Here is a 19,075-nt window from a genome sequence, read left to right on the forward strand (position 1 = left end):
AACCAGCCCATTGCCCAAGAGGTCAGAAGTAAGCAAAGTTACTGTCCTTTCCTAATTACCTTGGAGGTTACAAACTTCTCACACACTCAGTCATACAAAACCACCACGGATACTGACTGATGCCCGTTTCATCCTTGTGAAGCTGGTACCAAGAAACCGAGGCTCAAGAAGGTGGCTCGTCTTGAAGTCAGGGAGAGGCAGAGTGAGAAATGAGCTGGGAGTTGCCTGGCCTTCTGTCCCTTTCTAACCACAGGCACTCAGTGGAGTTTACTATCTCAAGGTAGAAAAATGTCAGCCAAAAAAACAAAGAAGAATTATTATAGTGTCTGGCAGCCTTTTATCAACTACAGTAACCTAAAAGGCAGCAAATGGTCAAAATAAACGCCAAGAAGAAAGACAGCGTATTTGCAGAAGCAAACTGAAAATGTTATGTTGAAAGGGAGCTTCCATTTCTAACCCTCTGTGGTCACTCATTACTTTATATTGAAAGTATTCTTCAGGCTGATTTTTTCCTGCCAGGCCCTTAGTCATACTCAGTAGAAAAGTTATATAAGTTACACAGAGATGGGCTTTTCAGGCTTTAAATATCATTAAATGCACACAGTTCCAAGCTTCTAACTTTCGATCTCCCATTCTGAGGGAGCCAGGCACTATTCGGGGGAAGAGAAGGAAAAGCAGCCTAAAACAAAAGGACAAGATGTTACTTCCTTCAGTAAAAAGGCAAAAGGAATTTTAAGATGAGATTTGGGAAAAGGGCAGATTAGGTTTTAAAATAAGGTTCTCAAGCTCTGAAGAGAGTTTCACTTAATGAGAACTTGTTAAAGTTCCTTTTCCTTTTTTCAATGAAGTCTTAACACCATGAGTCACAAACGCAAGTGTTTACAAAGACACGTGACATCCGTGTTGAGTCAGGTCAGGTGTAAGACAAGAGTAGCGGCAAGGAATGTGTCAAACTGAGGGTGCGTGACCCACCTAAGAGCTGCCAAATTCAGCTTCTGTGGGAAAACGCTCAGGCCCACAGAACACCATCAGCAGCCATGGCCGACCGAGTGCAATCCTTGACTTGGACCAAAAGAAAAAAGTTCTGTCCTCTTGGGGCTAACTTTGTAAAGAGTAACTTAAGGAAAGCACTAAGATTTTTGAGACAATATAAATGAATATACATATGCATATTAATGAGAATAAATGAGAAGCAGGGCAAGCAGAATCACTCACTAGCCTACACCGTCCTCCCCTCTCCTACTTTGAAATGCAGCCCATCCTTTGTGGGTTTTTCTGGTCTCACCTCTTCCACGAAGCCTCTCCAACCACTCTAGACACACCATGCTCGGCCTTCTACGCACACCTGTTGTCCTCAACGCCTCAACTAGGTATTGAGTAATTGGCAATGATGCAAAGCGATGGGCCAGTTGTATGTATTTACCTCCCAGACAAGAAGTTTCTACCTTTGTAACCTTCTCTAACTCCTAATAAAGGTCCTAAGAGGCACGCAACTAGGACCTCTGGAATGAAGGGCCCCAGCATCAACCCCCATACGCACACACCAACCCCTGCCCTCCCCTCCTCACCTTGGCCTTGGATGTGCCAGGCTTCATCCCAGGCCCACAGGCCCTCAAATTTAAGGCTAACTACTCTCTGATTGGCCAAATTACTAACAACTCTCAGGGCTAACTACTCCCTAATTGGCCAAATTACTGATTTCTCTAACAGGTGTGTGCATAACTCTCTGGGGTTAACTTGTGGGAAAACAGCATTATCTTCCTATAGCATCAATTTACTGAAAGATTTGGGGAGGAAGTTATTTTTATATAACAAACATGGAAACAGTTGGAAACTAAATGGAAATTTTGCATAAATAAAACACGAGTCCCCCAAAGTCATTTCAGCTTGCAGTTGGCAGCTTTGCACTCTGTGTGCCTCCATTTCTGTGAAATGGGGATGCTGGTAGTACCCCTCAGTAGGGGTCTTCCTGGATTACACTGTGATGGTCCCCACGTGGAGCACTTGGCATAGAATGAGAGCTCAGAAAACATTAGCTACCATTATTAATACCATTTTTATTATTTTTTATGCTGAGAATTTTCTTATTTTCTTCCCTAGATACCCTCACTACCTAATTCAGGTAACGCAGGAAATATAAGAACTCTCCTTTCCATGATAGCTCACTGGTCTTCACAGCTGCATCTGTGGGTGAATATTCAGCTGCAAGAATGCTTATGTATCTAAGGAGGTGATACAGAAGGCAAGGAAAAAAAAGAGAGATAACTAAGGAATGTAGAAGGCACTGAAGAGGTAAAAGGAAAACCAAAGAAGAGCCTTTTTAGCTCCAGAGTTTTTTATTTTAAACAGGTAAATGAAAGGATAAGCTAAGTACTAGTTTTCTTTGGGGAAAATAATATCAAATGTAGCATGAGTTCAACAGCTGGGTTGAATTCAGGGGGGATGCACTCCCCAGTAAATATAAAACTGCAGCCTAATAATAGTGACAGCACAAGGTTCTTTCTGTCCCAAACCCACGTGGCCTGGTTCACTTCTCTGAAAGTTCTTCAGAAAAATGGGGGCATTTCTAAGGATCTCAAGGCTTGGCGTGAAACAATCTGCAGGCTGATTCCCGTGGTACATATGCCCCTAGCACCTCCAGCACTGCCTGCCCTAGACAAATTAACTGCTGGCTTATGTTGGCCAAGGCAACAGTAAACTCTTATGACATCAGAAAGAGAAGAATTCCTAGACTAACCAGCCTCATCACTCCAGATGCTGGTCACCCATCTTCTCGAATGCTGGGTGACACAATAAGCATCTCACTTCCCTCACAAGCCACAGAAGAGCTGGCAGTCAGTAATGAATCAGACCTTGACAAGCTTCAGGAGGACTTACATGAACCAAGAGTATGGAATAGAACAGTAACTGTTAAAAAAAAACTGACGTTAGTGTGTTTCAGATACAAGGGTAAGGAGAAACTGTCCTCCTTCCTCTGAAACCTGATTGTTCCTTTCCAGTGTAGACACTACCACCTAATCCATATACTTTGTCTTTCAAAAACTCCAAACCTCACATCATTCCAAGGTTTCTGGGGCTCTCCTCCTCCTGAGGTCCCAAAGGTGTAATAGAAAGGCAAGGAAGGACCTCTCCCATTTGAGGTGGCAAGTCTGGAAAAGGTTGCCTGGAGACCAGATGATCTTGAACTTTAGTTGCCTTGGCAACAGTATGGCTCTTTCTATTGAACTTGTGAGGTTAGTCCCAGTCATCAAAGGCTAGCAGTGAATTTTCTGATTCAAAATGGAGATTCTTATGTAATTAATGGTGCCAACTTGCGACAAAATATAACAATAAATACTTAATAGATGCTTCCTGACGTGACAGAATTGGAAAGTCATTTCTACATTTAGAGATCAGAGACTAAAGAAGGTATTATAGAAAACCTATACGAATTCAGCTTTAAAACGGTCCTCTTAATTATTCAGAACTGTAAGTACAGACAAGAGTTAATCCAATATTCAATTCCCTTATTCAATAGGGATGTGAGCATCTCTTTTCTTTAAACAGATTATCTGCTCAGTGAGGTCATGCTCTGCTGGTAGGTATCTGGGCTGTTGCTACAGTGGAATCTGAGCAAAGGAGTGAGAGGTCAAGAAGTGGGAAATAACTCAGCTGGAAGAAAGGGACTGGGGCCTGGACCACAACATGGCTGAATGCAGGAAGAGTGATCACATCAGCAGGAATCAGGAAACACACGGGCAAGACACTAGAGCAGAAAGAGACTACAGATCTCTCTCTCACTCGCTCATTCCACAAACTTTTCAATTTTCCTCATTAATTACATTTCCTGTTCAATAAAGAACATGAAAAATAGCACTTAGGCTCCCTTTGAATCCAACAGTGCTACATCAATCAGGTGGAACCTCATAAGGAAGATATAGCTAATAACTTTTTAAAGTATACTAATGGCATTAAAAAGAATGAGGTATTATGTACTAACATAGAAAGATATCCAAGATGCATAATTAAGTAAAAAAAGCAAGTTGCACAATATATGAATGGTATGATCCCATTTATGAAAGGAAAAAAGATATATGTTCGTATGTGTGTGTATCCATATATATAGGCACTTATATAGCACTGAAAATTTCTAGAAGCATACACAACAAAGTATTAACAATGGTTATCACAGACAGAGGGAGGGAGAGGAGAAAAGGGGACTTGTACCTTAAACGTTTTTGTACTATGTGAATTGTTTATCACGAACACACATTGCGTTTTTTTTTTAAGATTGGCACCTGAGCTAACAACTGTTGCCAATCTTTTTTTTTTCCTGCTTTTTCTCCCCATTTCCCCCCAGTACATAGTTGTATATTTTTAGTTGTGGGTCCTTCTAGTTGTGGCATGTGGGATGCTGCCTCAGCACGGCCTGACGAGCGGTACCATGTCTGCGCCCAGGATTCAAACCAGCGAAACCCTGGGCCACCGCAGCAGAGTGTGCGAACTTAACCACTCGGCCACAGGGCTGGCCCCAAACACATGTTGCTTTTGTAATTTAAAAAATGCCTTTAAATAACCCAATACTCAAATACAACTTATAGGAATGCCCTTTCTAAAGACAGCTGGCAATATGTATCAGGAACCTTTAAAGATGGCCACACTCTCTGACCTTCTTAGAAGTGGAATAACTATTGAGAAGGAATATAGCACAGGGTTAAAAGCAGAGCCTTGAGAGCCAGACTACCTGGTTCAAATTCCCCACCACTTACTAGATGAGTCATCTCGGGCAAATTAATTAACTTCTCTGTGCCTGCACTTCTTTACCTCATAGAGTTGGTATGAGGATTAAATGAATTAATACACGTGCAGTGCAGAGCATCACACGTGGCATGCAGTAAGCACTATAAAGGCTGGCCAGCAGTAGCAGTGGTGAGAGTTGTAATTTATCCCAAGGAAATAGGCAGAATGTGGACCAATCCTTTAAATACGTGGAAAATATAGTAAGGAAAAATGGAAACCACTGTTAAAGTAAGGGCAGAATTACAATTGTCCCTTCATATCCGAGGAGGATTAGTTCCATGAGCCCAGTGATACCAAAATCCATGATGCTCAAGTCCCTTAACTAAGATGGCATAATATTTGCATATAACCTACACACACCCTCTGTATACTTCAAATCATCTCCAGATTACCTATAATACCTGATACAATGTAAATGTTATGTAAATAATTGTTATACTGTATTGTTTAGAGAATAAGGACAAGAAAAAAAGTCTGTCCACATTTAGTTGGTTGAATCCACAGATGCGGAACCCAAGGATACGGAGGGCCGACTGTACTAAATGTAAAAAATGATCCATCCACATAAATGAAAAGCATGCAGCTATTTTAAAAGCATGTTTTCATGGAATATTTAATGGCATGGAAAAACGCTAGGCTTCAATGTTCCATGAAAAAAAGCAAGGTATATAATTGCACATACATACATCATGACCCAAATTCTCTTTTTAAAATAGCAAAGAATCATATAATACCACACTTTATTTTTTATGCACTTAGTTTGCATTTTTTTGCTCTTATAAAGAATGGTGCTATTAATATCCTCATATAGGTCTCCCTGTGTCCTGTGGAAGAGCTTCTTTAAGGAAAGTTCCTAGAAATGATATGGCTAGAATATATAGTATGCATATCTTCATCTATACTAGATATTTCTAAATAGCATTTCAAAGTGGTTGTACTAATTTTAGTTTCAACTGGCAGTTTATAAGAGTTTACACTGCTTCATATACTTTTTGACATTTTATTGCCAGACTTTTCAGTGTCTGCCCTTGTATGATTGGGGTTCTAATCTTCATTTCTTTGATTACTAGAGTTGAAATTTCTTTATTTGTGCATGACAGTTTTTGATTGCCTCTTATGTGATTTGTCTCTCCATTTTCCCAAAAGGTTTATTTTTTCCTGAAAATATTCCTACATATTTTATCTAAAATAAAGAGAAAATCATATTTAAAACTCATATAAATCATATTAGAACATATTCCTAGCCTTCTCGAAGTGTCTGTTCAGTGAGTTAGTGAGGAACTGGACGAGGTAAAGAATACCAAGGGGAGAAAGAAAAAACCAGGAGGAACAGGAAGCCCAACAAGTTATTTTGGCATCGATAATTTATCTGTTTATGCCCATCCCCACTCTTTTGTTCCACAAAGGATTCAAAACTATTTGTAAAAGTAAATACAACATAAAACAAAATAAAAAATAAGTGGAGAAAAGAACAGACAGTCATACACTGCCATGACGTATGAAGACTTCAGTTAGAGTGTATCTTAACAGCAATAAAACTCTACCGGGTCAATTTGCCTAATGCAGACCTTAAAGGTAGCTTTTTAGTAGAGTGATAATAAGAGAATTAGTAACTTCTAATATAAAGAAGAGTGTTAAAAACAAAACAACCAAAAAAAGACAAAAACAATTTTTTCAAGGATTTAAGTTGTAAGAACCCCACCATTCTTCAGGGAGAGCCCAAAACTCATGCTTCAACAGATGACTCCCTGCCATGGACAGCAGCAGTGGGTCCCATGTCTCAGTACAGCACAGCCCCTGGCTCAGAGGATGGAAAATACAGGGTCCAGGTGAGGACACCAGTTACCACAGCTCATCAGAACTCCAGCTGACCAGGCTCATTTTAATCACAGAGAGCTTCATGAATCATATCACCTCAGAAGAATACAGTGTAACTATTTTTCTCAAAAGTGCCTAACAAACCGCCCTGGAGCAGGACATCCAAGACTTCTGAGGGTAAAATCTCTGAGCACTAATTACTGCTCACAGCACGGGGTGTCCCTGACGGTCTGGTTTCAGCATTAAGCTGGGTTAGCTTTGAGAAGACCTAAGGAACTCAATAACCCAGCCATTGGCCTAGTTGTCAAAATTCATATTGATCAGATTTACAGCTCTTTGTATAACACTGTATGCATTCAGCCTCTTTCAAGAATGTTTGCAATACTTGGGTGTAATCTTCCCCTTTGACTACCTTTGAGCCATTACAAGGACATTAGCCAGTACGTCTAAGTATACTTCAACCTCAAATTCTAATTAGAAGTATGTATTTGATGAATTATTCAAATATAACCATTTCTCATAGTTTTCTTTTTCCTTAATATTATTCATAACAGTTACTTACTGAACAGTTACTATATACCAAGTACTTTGTTTCTTAAAGTATGTTGTTCTCATTTAATCCCTACCTCAACTTTATTAGGAACATTCTATTATTACCCCTATCTTACAGATAAGGAAAAAGGTTTGAAGAAGTAGAATAGGGCAAAGATTTTTGTCTATCTTGTTCTCCACTACATTTTCAGCACTCCAAACTCGACCTGGCACATAGATGCACTCATTTATTTGTTGAATGAATGAATGAACAAATAAACTAATTTGCCAAACCAAGCAGTTGGTAAGTAGCAGAACTGGGATTCCAATACAAGTCTGACTCCAGAGCCCAAGGTTTTAACCACTGTCTTAGTCCGTTCAGGCTGCTGTAACAAAATACCACAGAACGGGTAGCTTGTAAACAAGAGAAATTTATTTCTCACAGTTCTGGATGCTGGAGGTCCAAGATCAGGGTGCCAGCATGGTCAGGCTCTGGTGAGGACCTGCTTTCTGGTTCATAGCTGGTGCCTTCTCACTGTGTCCTCACTTGGTGGCAGAAGCCAGGGAGCTCTCTGGGGCTCCTTTCATAAAGGCATTCATCTCATTCATGAGGGCTCCACCCTCATGACCCCATCACCTTCCCCAGGGCCCTCCTAAGACCATCACATTGGGCATTAGGATTTCAACATACACATTTTGGGGAGAACACAAACATATCAGCCTAGAGCAACCACAAACCTCTTTTGGAGGGGGTAACTTTTCATTATGATATAATTTCAAACTTGTAGAAAAGCTGCAAGAATGGTACAAGGAACTCTCATATACAATTTACCCAGATTCACTAATTGCTTACATTGTGCCCCACTTTTAAACTCAACAGATTAAGCAAATCAGCAGATGCCCAAAGTTGTAAACCTGGGCCTGCCTAGCTTTAAGCCAAACCCCCTTCTCATATCCCTTCCCCCCCATCCCTCCCAGTCCTGGTCTCTATCCCCTGACACTCTGGGCATCCTCATATCCCAGCTCCAATCTTCTTGTCAACATTTGCCTGTCCTCTCTCCAGATCCCAACGCCCAGCATTGCCCCAAAGGCCCTGCCCCCTTCCTGCTCTTCTGCCCTAGGCCTGCAGGCACGGAAACACAGAGGTGTGTGCAAAGCAAACCACGAAAGGGAAGTAGTATTTGCAGGGATCCATTTGATAAATTCATTATAAAAATGGTAAATTAAAGAAGTGCATATTAAAGAGATTGTGTTGAAATAAAATCTTTGAAATACTAAAGACAGGCAAAATAGAAAAGAAGATGCCAAATATGCAAAAATATTTAAATAGGATTCTATATCCAACTATGTGAAATGACAGAACTGCAATAGATGTTCACTGCTTATATATATATATATATACACACATACACACACCTCTTTGATATAATCTTCTACTTCAAGAGAATATAACCTAGGAAAATAATTGCAAATATAGAAAGCTTTTATGATATTCAGTTGTGGTGTTATTAATAATAAAGTCCAACAATCGTTATTTTGATACAGTTAGACAATGAATAATGCGCAGCTATCAAAACTATTTATAAAGACCATATAATAAATATAGTAAAATATCTATGATGTTACATGGGAAAGGATTACAAATTTACATCTATAATATGATGACAAGCTGTATTTTTTTAATGCATGTCACACACACCGCAGGGGCACACATTAAACGGTTGACAATGGCTGTGCCTAGGAGGAGGGATGACATATGGTCTTTGATTTCACTGTTATACTCTACTGTTGTATCCACATTGTCTACACTTAAGTGTGTATTCATAATATAAGCCAGACAATATGAAATTAGACAAATGCAATATAAATGGATCAATGAACAAATTGTCCAAAAATTAGAATTCTTATTTCGATAACGGTATCAACAACTTTTAAATTTCCTTTGGGAAAACTTTTCCCAGCTTTACTGGGCCCAGGGAATGCTTTGAGCAATGCATGTGTGATAAGACATCAAAATTCCATTGACACTACCTAACCAATTCTAAAATGGCGATTTTCAACAATCAGTAATACCTCAAATCATAGTCTCAACTATCTCATTCTGTTCTTGCCCATAGTGCCACTGTTCCAGTGATTGCTTGCCTGTTCATGACTATAATAATGTAGGAGTGAGGTGATAATGCCTAATACAGTGATGTCCACCTACCCAGGTACCCAGGAGGCCCAGATGCTATTTGATAAAGAAGGGGCAACAGACTGATCCTCAAGGGCCTCAGATGGGTTACACAGCACCCGTCATGGCTGAAGGGATAGCAGCCTACCCATGTGGCAGGCTCTCTTTGTCACAAAGAAGCAAGGAGCATCCATCAGGACAGGAGAAGTGGAATCTGTGGAATGGCAAGTTGCTTTATAACAGGTTTTTACTGTATTATCAAAACAATACATTGATACTACTGCTGAGATACACAAGAAAAACAATTCACCTGATTTTAAGGGACAAAGATACAATGCTTAGAGAAGAGTTTCCCAAAAGATGGGCATCACTGGTATATACAAGATGAATTTTAGGGGGCATAGGACATGACTGTAGGTGATACACTGAATATCACCAAATTCCACAAGAGAAATTACTCTCGTTTCAATTCTTTTTCAAAATGTCAGATTCTGTTAAGGAGAAAGTCACACTTAGGTAACAGTATATCTTTATCATCTCCTGAACTCTTGCTAAGCAATCTTCTAAAGTCTCAGAACCTTCCATAAGCAACAGTCTCTAACAAGTATGTAATGTACTTTATCTGTTGAGAGGCAGGAGAGTCTGCATGGTTGTGAGAAGCTCTGCAGTAAAGGAGCCACAGTTTATGCCTGCTGCCACTTAGTAACTGCATGCAACCAATTACTTCACCTCTCTGTGCCGCAGTTTCCTCTGCAAAATGAGGATGGTAATAGTACTTAACTCATGGAGTTGGTGTAGGATTAAATGAACTAATCTATATATAGTCCTTTGAACTTCGGTACATAACAGTAATTACTGTTAAATTCTGTTATCATGTGTCTGTTTTTGTTTTTTGTCTTGGTAAATTTCTACCTGTGATACTAGTTTTCCATTTTTAGTGATAACAAAAAAAAGTTTCCTTCTTGAATAAATTAATTTAGGTTAAAAAGAAAAAGAGAGGGCGGGGTGATGAGTCCATAAAAAGGCAAGCAAAGGCTGTCCAGATAACTGAGCCTCCACATGAGGGCAACTCACCTGGGCGGGCCACACCACCCAGAAATGAACGCTTTGTCATATCGCCTAAAAGCCTACCTTTTCTCTGTGACAAGGACCTGTCACTGTTTAACTATCACCCAAGATTCCTCTGTACTTGTGTTCCTAGCAAGACAAGATCATTCGACAGGTGCAAACTCCACTCATGCACTTCTCTTTCTTACAACCTCTCTTTCCAGACCCGGTTTCCAATCACCAGCACCAACAAAAGCTGGAGAACTGCGTGTTCTCACCACCTACTGGTCCCCCAGAGAGGCACTCGGGGCAGGAGCCAACTGACCTTCAGGGCTTTGAAGATGACCCCGGGGTGCCGGGGAGATCGGGTAGTGTTGTTCTCGAGTTGCTGCTCCAGAGCACGCCGCAGCCCAGAGAAGTCCGTGGGAGGGTTGTAAGTCCTCGTGCCCTTGTAGTGAATGGAACTGAAGGCTTCAGGGAAGCGGCCCAGCTTCCGGAACCGGTCCTGGATAAGCTTCTCTGGCACCTCTGAGGGGTGATCTGGACAAGCAGAAACAGGTACGTGAACAGGGAGTGACCTTTTTTAAAAAAAAAAGTTTCCTGTCTTTCATCATAAAAGTAATACAGAGTCTGACTCCACATATATAAAGTACATAAACAGGCAGAACTAATCTATGCCGTTAGAACTCAGGTTACCCTTCCCTAGAAGGGAGCATGAGCACGGCTGCTGTGAAGTGGGTGCTGATGTGTCACGATCTGGGACTGGCTGCATAGGTACATTCAGGTTGTGAAAATTCATCATGTTATCCACTTTTGATATGATGTGCACTTTTCTGCATGTACATTATATTTCAAGGAAGTCTTTTTTTTTCAATCCGCTCATTGTAAAAAATCCAACTTATCTCAAAACATAAAAGGAAAGAAATGTATGTCCTCTGCTCCCTCCTAGTCCCCAAAGGTAACTACAGTTCAATATTTGCCCTTTCAGGCTTTTTTTTCCCTACACACTTACCAACACATACATGCAACTTGCTTTTATCACTTAATAACATACTGTATGTGTCTGTCCTTGTCATGATACGTTCTCAGAAGTTCCTTATTCTTTTTAATAGCTACATAGTCTTCCATCCTATGGACATATTTAATCATACACCTACTAATGACCATTTAGAATAAATAGCTACCTTGAAAATGCTGGTCTTGTGCTGGTGAAGCTGCAGACAAACTGCCAATGTATGACAGTATTCCCCCATAGTTTCAGCAACTTTTTTTTTTTTTTTTTTTTTAAAGATTTTATTTTTTCCTTTTTCTCCCCAAAGTCCCCCGGTACATAGTTGTGTATTCTTCGTTGTGGGTTCTTCTAGTTGTGGCATGTGGGACGCTGCCTCAGCGTGGTCTGATGAGCAGTGCCATGTCCGCGCCCAGGATTCGAACTAACGAAACACTGGGCCGCCTGCAGCGGAGCGCGCGAACTTAACCGCTCGGCCACGGGGCCAGCCCCCTCAGCAACTTTTATCCAGAAATTTGGGGAATGGTAATACAAATGGATTCAATAAATATTTTGGAGGTAAAAGTTGGAAGGACTTTTTAATTTAAATTCCTTTAATATTTTAACAACAACAAAATCACTCCAATTAATACTGGAGATATGGCGTTAGTGCAAATTTAAAGCTAGAGTCATCAAGAGAAATAGTCAACATTCTGCAGTTAATCCCTAACCCCATCTCCTCCTGAACTTTCCCTGTGTCAGTAGCTTTTGAAAGAAGAAACAGGCAGTATCCCAGGGCAGCCCATCAGTGGCTGATTTCTCCCAAAGCCACCCAGGAGCACAGCCTGACTACCTTCGCTTCCTCCCCACATCATCTCACAGCTTGTCCCTGGACAGGCTTGTCCCTGAATCACTGGCTCCCAAATTATCATGGGAGCTTGATTCTGCTCACCTGTCAAACAGAGGTAATTCATTTCCCTACTAATTCCACCTAGAAATCCTCTATCCAGAAAAGGAACAGGATCAAACAAAATTAGAAAGTCTATGAGACAGAGAAAAATCTAATTATCAATTTGCCCCCAGTTCTGGCACCTCTTCTTCTACTCTACATAAACTCTGGCTGCCTTGGTTCCATCTTAAGGTTTCAAGAAGCAGCAATGGTATTCCAGAAACTGCTCTGGATTTAGGAGTCAGAGGACCTTGCTTTGAATCCCAATTTTGCAACTTACTAGCTGGAACCTCTTTGGTTACATAACTTAAGCTCTCTGAGTTCAGTTCCTTCATCTGTAAATTGGGGCTGCTACTGACTGGGCTGAATAACAAAGATACAGTAAATTAGCATTTATTTTTTAAAAAATCAAGCATAGTTCATGGCACAAAGCAAAAAAGTTACTTTTGAAGGGCTGGTTATTTCAAAATCCTGAACTGGAAATTAAACTTTCCCTTACCCAAGTTGTAAAGATCCAAAGTGGCATAAAACTGCTCATCATGGGAGGCATCCTAACGCCGGCATTTCCAACCTTCTCTCCTTACCGGAGATTCACCTGCTAACGAAACTCTTCTTCCATTCTAGAACGTTTATATTTCTCATCTTCCCATTAGACCCAGGGCCTTCAGATTCTAACTCCTTAATATGGCCCCAGTCTGTCCACTTCCCTCCTACTGCCACTGCTCTGGCTCGGCCCCCATCATTTCTCATCTAGTACCGAGCTAACCTCCTGGCTGGTCTCCCTGCTTCCAGGCACACCTCTCTAGTTCATCCTGCAACAGGCTGCTGGGGGATCTTTTGAAAATATAGACCTGATCATATAACTCCTTGCTTAAAATCCTTCAGGGACTCCTGTCATACCTGAGAACTAAGTCAAGGCCATACATGATCTCAACCCTGAGTGTCTCCACCATTCCCTCCTGCACAACCTATGCTTCAGACACACTGAGGCTCTTTGTTTATTAATTCAGCAAACATCTGATGAGAGCCTACTATGTGTCATCTTTATTAATTCAGCAAACATCTTATGAGAGCCTACTGTGTGTCAGTGCTCATCCAGGCTCTTTAGATATAGCAAGGTTCCTGCCTTCAAGGAGTTTCCATTCTAATGGAAAAAGACCAAAAACAAGTAAGCAAACGTACAGGATGGTTTCAGATAGTGATAGGTGCCCTGATGCAAATGAACAGATGATGTCATGAGGGGGTAGGCACTATGGTGCAGAAAGGACCACTTTACAAAGGGGGTGAGAGTTGAGTTGAATGTTAAAAATGCATGGCTAACCACTGGGGGAAGAGCATTCCATGCAAAGATGGGAACAGAGATGCAAAGGTGGGAACAGAGACCAGGCTGGGATGGCTAGTGGAGGGCGTGTGCACACACACACAGGGAAGGGAGAGGGGATGAAAGGGATAACTAGAGGAGTTCAGAGACACAGGCAAGAGTTAGGGTGAGGACACCATAAGTAGGAGTTTGGATTTGATTTTGATGTAGTAGAAAGCCACTGACAGGTTGTAAGCAAGAGTATGACATGATCTAAATTACAAATTAAGCTTTTAAAAGATCACTCTGGACACAGTGGAGAATGCACTCAAGGGGGCTGGAATGGGATTTAGGAAGCTACTGCAGAACGACTTGCAGTTCCCTGGACAGAACTTGCGCCTTTGAACCACCAGCATCTGCTCTTCCTAGAGCATCCTTCCTCCCCTCCCCTATCGAGCCAAGTCTCTGGAGTTCAAATGTTACCTCCTCTTTGCTAGATCCCGTTAGGAGTTGTAAAGTGTCCCTCTTCTGCACTCCCACAGCTCCAGTACCTACAACCACTACAGAACGGAACACACATGGTCTCCCCAACTAGACTGTGAGCAATTCAAGGGTGGGAATGGATTTTGTCAGCTTGGTGACCCAGTGGTCAGCATTCAACATTGTGCACTTAACAAACTTTGTTGACTGACTGAACAGGTAAATGATGTAACTATTTTAGGGGCCAACACTACTGTCCCCACCTGCATCCAATTACTGGCATTGCACCAGCTCCCTCATCCTCCCACTCAGCTGATGATCTTGCTTCCTATTTCTCTAAGATGACAGAAACAATAAAACAACTTACACACGCACCACATCTACCTACTTACCTGCAACCATGCCCATATACTCTACCTGCTCTCCTGTTGTTACGGGGGAACTGTCCATGCCCCTAACTAAGGCCAACTTGTCCACTTGTGCATCACTCCAACTGTTCCTGCTCCCTCTCTTACATCTGCATTGTTCCCTTTCTAGTGAATCATTCCCATCAGTCCACATGTATCTGCAATAATTCACATCTTAAATTTAAATAAGAGAAAACTCCTTGAAATCCCACACCAGCCTCCAGCTATCATTTCATTTGTCTGCTTGCCTTGATAGAATTCTTTGAAAGAGTTGAATATATTCACTACCTTAATTCTTGTCCTCCTATTCTCTCTTGATCCCACTCTGATCAGGCTTTCATGCCCACCATGCCTAGGAAACAGGTCTTATCCAAGACGCCAAGGACCTCTATACTGCCAAAGCTAACTGGCAATTCTCAATCCTCATCATGACCATAAGCCGATTTTCCATGGTTGATCACTCCATCTTTCTTCAGTTTCTTATGTCTTGCCCAGGCAGAGATCCTTCTGGGCAATCCACCACCATCAAGTTACTGCAGCCCAATGGCTGCCTCTTTGTACCCAGAAAGGTCAATCTGTGACACAGGACACTGTCTACTCACCAGAGCCTAACAGCTGAGTGTGCACAGTCTCATGGAAAATGATAACGGCGGGGCCCAGGGTGGACAAGGGGACATCCAGGCCACAGCGGGCAGTGGTAGCCTTGAGCTCCTTGGTGAAATGCTTCAGATAAGCTTCTGAGGCGTCCCCAAGGAACTTGAAGAGGTCATTATGCAGCCTGTCTGCGTGAGTTCGATAAATGACGAGATCTGAGATGGCCAGGACCTTAAGCAGCAGCCGTGTTCTCTGGCTTAGATTCACTGTAGCCCCCAAAAGCCCTTCCGTGTCTATCACTGCCACTTTGTGGACTGGGTCATACGCTGCCCACACGCCCACAGTGCAGGACTCCTGGGCAGGGGAGGTCTTGAAGACTTCACGCCCATAAAAGAAAGTGTGGTTGAGGGTATGAGACTTGCCATCACCAGTATTTCCGAAAATGGAAACCACCTTCAGATGCTGATCAGGTTTGCAGTCCAATTTCCTAATGAAGTCCTCTTCATTCGTTACCTTTCAAAAAAAAAAAAAGACAATGAAATATAGAGACTGCAAAATAGCTAGGTTTACCTGCAAGAAAAACAAGTGCTCCCAGGATCAAGGTCCTCTAATGACTTGTGAAGACAGCAAGGAAAAGAAGCCCCAGGATAACAGCCTCCCACCCAGCTCTTACCCTTATAAAACAGTTACTAGGAACTTTCAAAGCCTCAGCCAGTATAAGAACTTAGTGATCATGAAAGAGCTAAAACTATAAAACTCTTAGAAAAAGACATAGGGGCAAATCTTTGTCACTTGGGATTAGGCAATGGTTTCTTAGATAGGACACCAAAAGCAATCAACAAAAGGAATAAGAGATAAAACAGACCATCAAAATTAAAAACTTTTATTCTGCAAAGGACACCATCAAGACAGTGAAAAGACAACCCAAGGAATGGGAGAAAATATTTGTAAATCATCTGATAAAAGATACTCAACATCGGGGGTTGGCCCAGTGGCGCAGCGGTCAACTGCGCACGTTCCACTTTGGTGGCCCGGGGTTTGCCGGTTCGGATCCCAGGTGCGGACATGGCACTGCTTGGCATGCCACCCTGTGGTAGGCGTCCCACATATAAAGTAGAGGAAGATGGGCATGGATGTTAGTTCAGGGCCAGTCTTCCTCAGCAAAAAGAGGAGGATTGACAGCAGTTAGATCAGGGCTAATCTTCCTCAAAAAAAAAAAAAAAGATACTCAACATCATTAGTTATTAGGGAAATGCAAACCAAAACCACAATGAGGGGCCAGCCCCAATGGCTGAGTGGTTAAGTTCATGCGCTCTGCTTCGGGAGCCCAGGGTTCGCTGGTTTGGATCCTGGGCATAGACCTGGCACCACTCATCAAGCCATGCTGAGGCAGCGTCCCACATAGCAGAACCAGAAGGACTTACAACTAGAATATACGACTATGTACTGGGGCTTTGGGGAGAGAGAAAAAAAGAGGAAGATTAGCAACAGATATTAGCTCAGGGCCAATCTTTCTCACCAAAAAGAAAAAAAAGGAAAAAAAAGAAAGAAAAAAACACAATGAGATACAACCTCACACCTGCCAGGAGGGCTATGATCAAAAAGATAACAACTGTTGGTGAGGATGTGGAGAAATTGCAATACTCACACATTGCTGGTGGGATTATAAAATGACACAGCCACCTTGGATACAGTGTGGCAGTTTCTCAAAAAGTTAAACATAGAGCCAGCCCTGATGACCTAGTGGATAAAGCTTAGGGCACTCCGCTTCAGCATCCCAGGTTCCGTTCTCAGGTGTGGAACCACATTACTCGTCTCTCAGTAGCCATGCTTTGGTGGTGGCTCAAATAAAAGAACCAGAAGAGCTTACAACCATACACAATGATGTACCAAGGCTTTGAGGGGGAAAAAGAAGGAAAAAGGAGGAAGATTGGCAACAGATGTTAGCATAGAGCAAATCTTCCCCTGCAAAAAACAAAAAAAATAAACAAAAAAAGTTATAGAGTTACCATATGTCTCAGCAATTCCACTCCTAGATATAGAGAACTGAAAACATATGTCCACACAAAACCTAAACATGAATGTATATAGCAACATTACTCATAGTAGCCAAAAAGTGGAAACAACCTACATGTCCACCAACTGATGAATGGATAAACAAAATGTGGTATAGCCAAACAATGGAATATTATTCAACCATAAAAAGGAATGAAGTACTGATAAATGCTACATGTTTGAACCTTGAAAACATTCTGCTAAGTTAAAGAAACCAGACACAAAATGCTACATATTGCATGATTCCATTTATATGAAATGTCCACAATAGGCAAATTCATAGAGACAGAAAGTATATTAGTGGTTGCCAGAGGTTGAGGGAAGAAGAGAATAGGGAGTGACTGCTAATGGGTATAGGGTTTCTATTTGGGGTGATGAAATGTTCTGGAATTAGATAGTGTAAGGGTTGTACAACTTTATGACTATACTAAAAACAATGAATTGTATACTTTAAAAGAGTGACATACATGGGATGTGAATTACATCTCAATTAGGCTATTTAAAAAGAGAAACTTCTTGGTCAAACTAATTCCTCTGTTTATAATTTAAAGAACACTGCAGTCCCTATAGAAAGTAAGGCCAGGAAGGAAGAGACCTGGTGCCAGTGAGATCCCAGACTGGAGCTCCAGAAAGATGCTCAGGGCCCCTACTCTCAGAATACAGAACCCCAGGGTCAGAGCTCCCAATCCAAACAGGCAATGCGCTGCTGCAGCTAAACAACTGATGAGCCTTCACACCAAGTATCCTCCAGCCACGAGAGAAAAAATACCTTCCTCCTTCTCAAGAGTGTTGGTTGATAAAAAGCAGTTAGAGAAATGTACACAGACCACTGGGTGCGATAATATGATAGGCCCTCATTTCCCACAACCTCATCAAGATGGTAAACCACTCGTTATTCTGTTAATGACATCATTACTGTTACATTATTAAGAGCCCTAATGTTGATGATAACACTAACAATTTTCTGAATGCCCAGTACCATGACAGTGCCCTCCACCAGATCCATGAGGGCAGGACTGTCTATCTTATCTTTACATCCCTAGCAGTTGGGACACAACCTGGCACAGAGGAGGCACTCAATATCTAGTTAATGAATAAATGAAGGAATGAATGCCAAGCACTTTGCTGGGTACTTTAATCACTTTTCTCCACCCTGTATTTTCCACAGTGCTTAACACACAGCAGCATTCAATAAACGGTGATGGGCTCACTGATCTCCCAGATAACCAAGAGGGAACAAGGAGTTACAGAGAACAGCCCATTTTGGACCAGTGTCACTCAGCCTGGTTCCAAGCTGCTCAGTTGGCCAACAAGAGGAACAAAACAAAAGCTCCATAAACCTCTACCAGCAAGGAGTCAGATAAGGTCAAGAGTAGCCGGCTGCAAGAGCCATCCACCTTCTCAAACAGTCCTCAGGAGGAAGATGAGGCCTGGAGATTTTCTCCCCTGGAAATCTACTCTGTCATGAATCCGTTAGCCCACAAAACAACTGCTATCCAGGATATGTAACAGCAAGCACAATTAAATGTCTCAGGACTCATATTGATTAAGTGCCCACCAAATGATGTACATAATATATATAAACAACTTGTTTGAGATGAAAATAAAACGCTCCCTGTTAGCATGTGGGGATATCGTTTTGGCACCTGGTGACCTGGGGTATGTTAAACACACACGTTCATGTGTTGGGCATACGCATCTGAGGCCACTGCAAAGAATTCTGGGAGGAGGAGCTCAAAGCCCTAGGTTGGTTTTTCTACTGACGAGCCCTGGACAATCATAAAACATGTACTGACTATGTTTTTTCACGTGTAAAATGACGATATAACCATCCTGGCCTCCCCTGACTAGGCAGTGGTCGCTAATTAAATAAATAGATAAATAAGAAAATGCCTGGCAAAGTGAACCATGCTTCATTTTTCCTTCTTCTGTCTTTCACACTATTTTGCTTCCT

At 41.7% G+C, this 19,075-nt stretch overlaps 1 protein-coding gene and 1 long non-coding RNA gene across 6 annotated transcripts in view; one reads left to right on the forward strand and one right to left on the reverse strand.

Annotated features, from left to right (window-relative positions):
- ZFYVE1 (zinc finger FYVE-type containing 1) overlaps nt 1-19,075 on the reverse strand; it is a 47,085-nt gene that overhangs the window by 10,456 nt on the left and 17,554 nt on the right. For 3 of the 5 annotated variants that reach the window (XM_001488759.7, XM_070250024.1, XM_070250023.1), the window contains exons 3-4: nt 15,075-15,579; nt 10,674-10,888 (exon numbers count right to left, since the gene is read on the reverse strand). In XM_001488759.7, coding sequence (XP_001488809.2) covers nt 10,674-10,888; nt 15,075-15,579 — 720 coding nt within the window. Of the gene's footprint in view, nt 1-3,050; nt 3,181-10,673; nt 10,889-15,074; nt 15,580-19,075 lie in introns of those variants that run through there. The other 2 variants (XM_003364047.5, XM_023628043.2) reach the window with 2 other exon arrangements.
- On the forward strand, nt 3,210-19,011 carry LOC111770334 (uncharacterized). The gene is made up of 4 exons (XR_002803525.2): nt 3,210-3,468; nt 9,246-9,525; nt 10,573-10,906; nt 18,290-19,011. It is a non-coding gene; the product is annotated as an uncharacterized lncRNA (long non-coding RNA).

The sequence above is a fragment of the Equus caballus genome, chromosome 24 (genome assembly GCF_041296265.1).
Source record: "Equus caballus isolate H_3958 breed thoroughbred chromosome 24, TB-T2T, whole genome shotgun sequence".
Taxonomy (NCBI): Eukaryota; Metazoa; Chordata; class Mammalia; order Perissodactyla; family Equidae; genus Equus; species Equus caballus.